This window comes from Mandrillus leucophaeus, unplaced genomic scaffold, assembly GCF_000951045.1.
Source record: "Mandrillus leucophaeus isolate KB7577 unplaced genomic scaffold, Mleu.le_1.0 Scaffold279, whole genome shotgun sequence".
In the NCBI taxonomy this organism is placed as follows: domain Eukaryota; kingdom Metazoa; phylum Chordata; class Mammalia; order Primates; family Cercopithecidae; genus Mandrillus; species Mandrillus leucophaeus.
The window spans coordinates 1259260-1267631 of record NW_012102909.1 but is presented as its reverse complement, the minus strand read 5'-3'; the positions used below and the strand labels follow the sequence as shown (position 1 = coordinate 1267631).

Genomic DNA, 8372 nt, shown 5'->3' with positions numbered 1-8372 from the left:
TCTGGAAGTACTCAGCAAAGGGGTTCAATGGGGTTCACACCATGGTTGCAGTTTAGGGGAAAGAACCCTTGGAGAGAAAGCAAGAATCACAGGAATCACTGAATCATGGGTTAGAGGAGCCCTCCAAAATCACCTCCTTCAATCTTCTTCCTAATTTCTGTGTGAGCACTGGCCATTTAATTTATGTTTCTGGCCCTCGGTTCCCCTGTCCATTAAATAAACTGGTAGAATTAAATACAATCGGAGCGTTTTCCAGTTTTTATCCTGTGATTCTAAGAGAGTTTCCAGCATCAGAAGGAAAACAAGCTACAGTTACACAGCTGTGTTGATATTCTCTGCTTATTCCCAGTTGCCCTGTGACATCGTCTGAGCCACAAGCCCCCTGGCTCCAGCTTCTCCGCCGCCGCCGGCCAGATGCCAGCCTGAGCTTCTGAGTGGCAGCTGGAGCTCCACCCTCAGGTCCTCCCTCCCAGCCTTCTCTGGCAGGATGAAAGGTTTTGTGTAATTCTTGTAAATGCAGCCTATTTTAATTGCAGAAGCAGCCTCCAAGTGTTTTTTCTGCTCTCCGGCAAGCACGTGACCTGACCACTGCTGCTATCTGGAAAGGAAGTGGTGGAATGTGGAAGTTTACAGGGCGTTCGTGTACACACATCTTCTGGTCCAGAGCCTGTGGAATCCAGCCAGCTGTTGCTGTGCCACTGTGTTCTCTGGCCCCCTCTCAGCGGCCTTGGGCAGCCTGGGAGTCTCCCGCTTCGTCCTTTTCTGAAGGGACAGGCCTTTGAGCAGAGTTTTAGGAAGTTGATCAAAACAGCAACAACAACAAAATGTTTATAGTTTACATCCTATGCAGCTGTCTCTGCACTAAGAGTGCCACACGTGGTCTCTCCAGACTGCAGGCTCTGACCAGAATCCACTGGAAGGGGAATCATCCCAGCCAATAGCCTAGTACAAATTGTCCTATCCAGTGTACAGACTTACTGGAAAAGCATCACATCTGTCCCAAACTTAAGATAAGAGTACCCTGATAAGGGACAGGCTTGAGGCTCTGACAGAAAAGGAGTTTTGGAGGGAAGAGGGCAACAGGTTTTCAAATGCACATTGAAGACCTTTCTAGGTTCTCAGCCCATGAGCAAAGAGAAGAGTGGGTAACAGAGGTGAGGGTGTGGCTGGGAAAAAGGCAGATTTGATGGAGTCCTTTCCATGGAAGGGCTCTGAAAGTACAGGTAGTTGCTGCAGAGTCCAACAGCACACCTGACACAGGTCAATCTCCAGGTATGGCCTTCTAGAACCTGGCCTTTTGGTCCAGCTGAGGCCTGGAGCTACCCGGTCACGCAATCACATGCATGCCTTTTGAGGGCATTAAAACAGACTCCAGATCCTCTTTTCTGGCCCTCAGGGGTTCCCTCCTCCCAGTCTTTTCCAGCAGGATGAAGGGGTTTGTGTGACCCTTGCACTCATAAGGTCCCAGGGTCCTAAAACACCCCGTTTCTCGTCTTCTCCTTGTATGCAAGGTGGCACAGGAGCAAATAGTGGCAACTGAAGTGAGCCAGACTCTGCTCTTGATTGTGAAGAGAGATTGACACTTGCAGGTTGTCTAGTGCTTCTGAGGCCAACACCTGCTTTGTCGCCTCATAATACTGGTGGAAAAAAATAGAAAGAGAGACATTACCAGATCAGGAGGTAGTTGGAATTCAAACGTGGCACTTCCACTCAGCATGAACTCTGGCTTCCGGACCCAGCAAGGTCCAATGACATGGGCCTCAAAACAGACTTGAGAGCCTCCTCTTTGTACCTTCAGACAAATGTTTCCTTTGGAAATTGTGACAGCAGCCACTTCCATATCCAACTCTGTTTTAGCTCCCAAAGAGTCAGTGTGAGGAATCCGTGGGAGAACACAAGGAGATGTGCCTGGCAGAAATGCAGGCACTCACTAACGTCAATCAGGTGGTCAGTAAGTGTTTCCGTGCTTGCTATTCTGTAATTTAAAAACACCTACAGCTCAGGAATCCCAACACTTTATTGCTTTTCTTATGAATGTTGTAGATGAATTTCCCCTCAATCTTCTGCAAGCAAGCCTAGATGAGAATGCTGTAAGAGTCGCCCACCCTCTCCATCAATCTGGTCCTCAAAGGGGCTGGCGTTGGTGGAGCAGGCCTTGAGTAGTGGGACCAAGAAACACTGATGCTCCTGTCTGTACTTTCACTCTGTGGGTAATAAGTCATGGCCATAGGAAGGCAGGACTAACCAGAATGAAGAAGACAGAAAAAGGAATGACAGAGGAGGCCCACGTGCTGGGGAAGGCTAAACTCTCACTGAGGCAACCATAGATTCCAAACCCCTAATTAAGCCATGGGGCTTCAAGAGTTCAAGCACATTTATGGGAGCAATGGGATGAAAGACGTAAATTTGATACAGGTAATACCTGCTGGGCAACTGGGTCAGGGGTCTCCAGAGCTGAAAGCACACTTGGGAATATCTATTGATCTTTGTTTTTATCTCATTATTATTCAATTCCTGTTCTGTGTGTTTTATAATATACATTATGGAGTACTACAGTAGTACATGTATATAATTTATAAATAAATATATTGCGGGGTGTATGCTCAAACATTTTCTGTTGATGAGGTACCCAGTCAAAAGAGCTTGGAGACCATCTAATTAGAATGGTAACAACAAAAAAAGACTCAACCAACCTACCTAGAGGTCCGGGGCCTGACCAGGGCCTCTGCCAGGCTGACTTGACATAGAAGGGGAAGAATCAACTGTCCACTGGGAAAGCCCCTCTCCCACCATCATCCAGTGCCTGTTGTCCCTTTGAAGGGTAAAATCATTTGCATTTTGGTGAAACAGGAAAAAAGAAACTATTATCATGACAATTAATGTCTAAACCCACAACAAATCGTATCATAGTAGGAAGCCTTTGTTCCCAGGCCCTCCATCTACAATTAAAAAGCAAGTAGGGACTAGATTGTATCTTCTCATGTAATCCCCACAGCAATTGTGTGAAATACAGAAGAAATGGGGGCTCAGGAAGTATAGAAACACCTGTCCCTGAAAGGCAAGTCGGGACTGAAATGCAGCCCATGCCCTGCTCAGCAAGCCATCTGCCCCAGGGGAGCAGTGTCTTGTGCTAATTCTCACAAAGGTGCTGTATGGATTAGCAATAGCCTTGCTTTTTAATTTTTGCTTTATTCGAATATAATTTTCTCATCAATTTTGCTTGTATAAATACAGTTTGTTGCTTGTTCTGGTTTAGCCTAATAATAAGTTGGAGAAGACCTGGAGAACGGGCATCATGGTGGGGTGGAAAAATGGGGTTCTCGCTTCAGCAGATGTAGCCCCCCAAACACAGCACTCCGTGGATGAGGACTCAAAAGATGAATGTCATTTTCTGCCCCTGTGTCTCAGAGATGCCCTGAGGCTGTCTGACAAGGTGAGCTATTCCACACAAAAAACAAAGAATTAATCACACCTCAGCTCAGCCTGTGTTGGGGCCAGTCTATTGCCTGGGTCCTGAAATGTGCTGCCTTGAATGTCTTCGTTGGACATGGTCATGCCTGAGACTGGAGTGGAATAACAAAATCCATTTGAATACAGCGATGGACGGTCAGAGATGTCCACACACATCTCTGTTCACCCTCACCTTCCTGCAAACTCTATTCATTTATTTATGGAGAAATTTAATGTTTCCCTCAAAATATCCTTTCCCTCTCAGAGAGTAATTTTGTATCCCCGTCATCAGGTAGCACTGAGAAAGGGGTCAGAGTTAGGCCTCTCTCGGGCTGTCCTTGCAGTACTCCTGGGATCCTTAAGCCTCGGTCTTGGGTTCCTTCATGGATTTGACAAATTCCTTGACTTCTTCTTCCAAGGCCTTGTTCCTCTTCTCAACATCCTCCCGGGAGCGCTCCATGTTGCGAAGGCTGATCTCTAGGGCTGCAAACTTCTTCCTTTCATTCTCCAGTTCTTCATTGAGCCTCACCACCTTAGCCCAAACATCATAATTCTCCTTCTCAAGGCTATAGGGAAGGAAAGAAAAGAATGAAAGAATATGGCAATTCATTCTAGGCTCTTCCTTCCCCCTTGCTCACAACCTGCTGTTCATTTTACTTTTCAAATCACAAGACCCTTATCCAACCTCTCAGCTATGTCCCGATGATGAAGATGTCCCAGGAAAACTGAATCCCCACAGCACTTCTGAGCCCCTCCTTTGTCATTTAACACCATCTTGTGACATCTATTGTGTTTTGTTTTTTTTTCCATGTCATTTTGTTTTGTATCTTCAACCGGATAACAGAGTCTTTGAAAGAAAAGACCAGCTCTAATAGATCTATATATTCACTCCCATAGCACCTTGTATCAATCCTGGAAGCCCCATCCATATTCCAGATTTCTCATACCTCTTTTTCATGAGTGCCTCCTCATCCTGTGTCAGTGGAGAGCACAGACCAGCACCCTGTCTTATTAAGGATCTCCTGGGGACCAAGATTTGGAGAAACAGAGAGAACTGCCCTTTGGGGAGCCATGATCCTGGCAGTCTCACCCTCTCTTCTGAAGCCCACGCCAGGTGAAAAATCTGCGGGATTCCTGAATTGCCAGGATTTTCATCGTTACTGGCCAAAATCCTAATGTAGTGGCCCCCTGCCAGGCTGTGCTGAATTAACTCTTAGCAATGAGTATACATATGCTGATTGTGTGACTGGAAATCTATTTCAGAATTTCATTCTGTAGAGTGTGCCTCCCTTCTCTCCAAATGGCCTGCCCATTTGCACAAGGGAGACTTGAGCTCCCATGTGAGCCCAAAACTTGGGTTCTACCTTCAAGGGCTTTGGTCTATTCTGTGGGTAACAATCCATCTTCACAACTCTGCCTACCCCGCCTATCTCTTCTTAAAGCTAAATTGGTCTCATTCCTTCTGACCCTCTCATTACAAATCTACTTTTCTTCTCCAAGTTCTCTGTACCCCTCTGGTTCTGGAAGAAATTCCAAGTAAGGCACTGTGCTAGATCCTGACCATGGGTTCCAGTGGGAGGTGGAATCTGTGTGGGCTCAGGAGCCTGGGATGGGAGGCTTCCTCGACTGGTGGATTCAGAGGACTCTGTTCCATTCAGAAGGAGCAGCCACCTCTGTGGCAGCCAGTTCTTTTCCTACCCTGTTGAAGATACTCATGTTTGAGTGCAGCATGAGTTTTCTATGGGACTGCTTTGATCACTGCCGAGATGTCACAGAAGTCTTTAATTCTACAAATGATTGGTTTCAGGTTCTTAGATAAACAAGCTACATTTTGCTTCTGGATGGCAGCTCTCTGTGTGGAACAATGAATGAGGGCTCACAGAAGCCTTCCCTTCAGATACCCGAGTCTGCATGGACTTAGATGTAGCCATAAATCTAAGAGCCCATGAATTCACATTTCACTGCCTCATGACTAGTGTTGATATGGGCACAACTGGATCAAGGTTTTCTCTCCTGAAAACAAATTTGCTGGCCAATCAGTGGTGTGAAAAATATTTCAAGAAAATACTCTACTTACCCAAGAGAACAAATTGTGTGCACGGATCTTGGGAATTTGCATGTGACAGAGGCAATAGCTGCCTAACTGGCCTCCCACCTCTGTTTGCCCCCTGCAGCCGGTGCTCCGTGGGAAGCCAGTGAGCCAATGAAGCATAAACCAGGTTGAAACCACCCAGACTCAGGCTTTCCAGTGGCTGACAAATCCCTGCAGCATCCTGGCCTCCTGTACTTCTCCACCCTTATCTGCTAATCACTCTCCCTGGCCTCAGGTGGCTTCCGTTCTTCCTGGGTGGGACCATGGGGGCCTGCTCCTTTCTCACAGCCTCAGCAGTGGCCATAATCATCTCCCATCTCCGCACCTGACTTGCTCCTCATCTCCTTCAGGCCTTTACTCACCTGCTGCCTTCTCAGGGAGGCCTTCCCTGATCCCCCTATTTTACATTGGAACCCGTTCCTTGAACTTTCCAACCTCCTGACCCACTTTATTTTTCTCCACAGCACTTGCCATCAGCTGACATAACATATATTTTATTATATATTTGTATTGTCCATCTGTCCCCACTAGAAGAAGTTCTGTAAGTGCAGGGACTTTTGTCTCTTTTGTTCAGTGCTATACCCTAACAACTAGAATGTACCTGGCACAGAGGAGGGGCTCGAGGAATGTTTGCAGAATCCACGAATGACCTTAACATAAAAAAAATTATTTCCTTTAAAGTAATTAAAGCATGTTGATTCTTAAAGAACCACTGTTTGGAAATTATTGATTAAGCTACTTAAGCTAGATATTGACATTTCCTAAATCTAGTCTAAAGTTTAGAGTGTTCACCAGCTTAGTCATCTCATTGTTCCCTTTACTCTTTCCTTCCTAGACCTGCTATAGATTAGTGTCTTCCCCACACTGAAGCTTTATGATGTGATTTCTCTGGCGGGTGGGAACAATCCCTCTTATCTCTAAAGATGGAAGCCAAGTGCCTCTCAGTGCCCCTCTGTCTGACTTACTTTTTAATCTGTTCTTCATACATTTGCTTCTGTGTTTCTATTTCCTTTCGTAGCTCTTGGACCGTCCTCTGCAAAGAATGAAGTTCCTCTTCTCCAGAGTTCTTTTTTCCAGGCCCAGTTTCAGAGTTTGGACTGGCAAGAGTATCTCCCTTGGAGTCACAGGCTTGTGAAGAGAGTGCACTGGCTTCCTCCCGAGGGGACCCTGGCAGGGAAGGGACATTATCGTAGGTGGAAGTCCGCTGGGAGTCAGAAAGTTGGCGCAAGTCTTGAGACATCGTTCTCCTGTGCCCTTCCCCTGCCTTAGCCTCTGAGGAAGGCGACCAGAATTCATTTTTAAAGATCTCCATTTTGCTGCTATTGGCACCTTGAAAAGCTGATGTCAAGAAACATTTCCGGTTAGGGAGTGTTTGAGTCCTTTTACGAGGCTGCATCTTCCAATCTCCTGGCTTCTCCCTGGGTACTTTGCTGCTGTCCTCCGGAAATCCATCGCTTGGCTGCTGTCCGGTGGGGCTGGTTGTATCAGAGTCGCTTGCCTAGAAAAGAAACAGACATGGATGTCACATGGGTTTTCACCTCTGTGTGTCATGCTCCCAAGGTAAGGATTAGAGACCCCAAAACAAATGTTCCCTGGGAGCATACCTATGAAATTCTTAATGTATCACATTAGTTGATTATCTGCACTGGCATTTTTTTCCAAAAGGATATTGCACTAAAGGAACCATGTTCTAGAGATGAAATGTTCACCAAAATCAAGTGTTTGTTTGTGGTTAAAGAGTCCTAAAGTAGGATCCTTATGTAATCTTAGAATGGGTGGTCTCTGTAACTATGACTAAAAACCCGGAAGCCATAAAAGATTGATAAATTTGACCTTTTGATTTCCATGACCTAAAAAATTAAAAAGAACAAAAATAAAAACAAAGTAACAAATCACCACATACCAAACCAAAAAAAAAAAAAAAAAAAACTGGCAAAAAGTATTTGCTGACTTAAAATTATGGTCGGTTACTCTCCTTAATAGATAAACTTCATAAAAGTTGTGACGGAAGAGATCAACAAGCAATATAATTATGGGCAAAGGGCAAGATCAGGCAGTTCACAGAGGAAAAAATGAAGCTAGTCCTTGTACATAAGAAAAGATGTTCAGCCTCTCTAATAATAAGAGAAACTCAAATTAAAATTAAAATTACTGAAATGCCAGTTCTCACTTATTAGATGAGCAAACCCCCAAAATTTGACAACACACTCTGTTGGTGAAACTGTAGGAAAACAGGTCTTTCATGCATTGCTTCTGGAAGTGTAAAAAGACACAAACTCCAATAATTTGTTTCAAAATCACACAATCAAATCTGTTTACCTTCTGACCCATCAAGCCCACTTCTGAAAATTTATTTGAGAAATACATCTGCCTGAGTACAAAAGGAGGTCCCAAGGTTATTTATTACAGCTTTGTTTGTAGTATGAAGAACTGAAAGGCTGGGTGCAGTGGCTGACGCCTGTAATCCCAGCACTTTGGGAGGCTGAGGAGGGTGGATCGCTTGAGCTCAGGAGTTTGAGGCCAGTCTGGGCAACATAGTGAAACCCTGTCTCTACAAAAAATATGCCAAAAAAATTAGCCCAGCATGGTAGTATGCACCTGTAGTCCCAGCTACTTGGGAAACTAAGGCCGAAGGATTGCCTCAGCAGGAGGTCAAAGCTGCAGTAAATTGTGATCATACCACTGCACTCCAGCTTAGGCAGTAAAGTGAGACCCTGTCTCAAAAAAAAAAAAAAAAAAAAAAAAAAAAAAAAAATAGAGTACACAATTCACATGTGGTATGCAGGCACTCCTCAAACCTGAGCAGCTCTCCTGCAGAAAACGCACCCTC

The 8372-nt window shown here is 45.1% G+C and overlaps 1 protein-coding gene across 2 annotated transcripts in view; it reads right to left on the bottom strand.

The window, feature by feature from the left end:
• Positions 1–3173: 3173 nt before the first annotated feature.
• The window catches only part of ARHGAP25 (Rho GTPase activating protein 25), a 90975-nt gene continuing 85776 nt past the window's right edge, over positions 3174–8372 (bottom strand). For both annotated transcript variants that reach the window (XM_011984999.1, XM_011985000.1), the window contains 2 exons: positions 6508–7040; positions 3174–4016 (listed from right to left, as the gene is read on the bottom strand). In XM_011984999.1, coding sequence (XP_011840389.1) covers positions 3809–4016; positions 6508–7040 — 741 coding nt within the window. In that variant the 3' untranslated portion in view covers positions 3174–3808. The remainder of the gene's footprint in view (positions 4017–6507; positions 7041–8372) is intronic.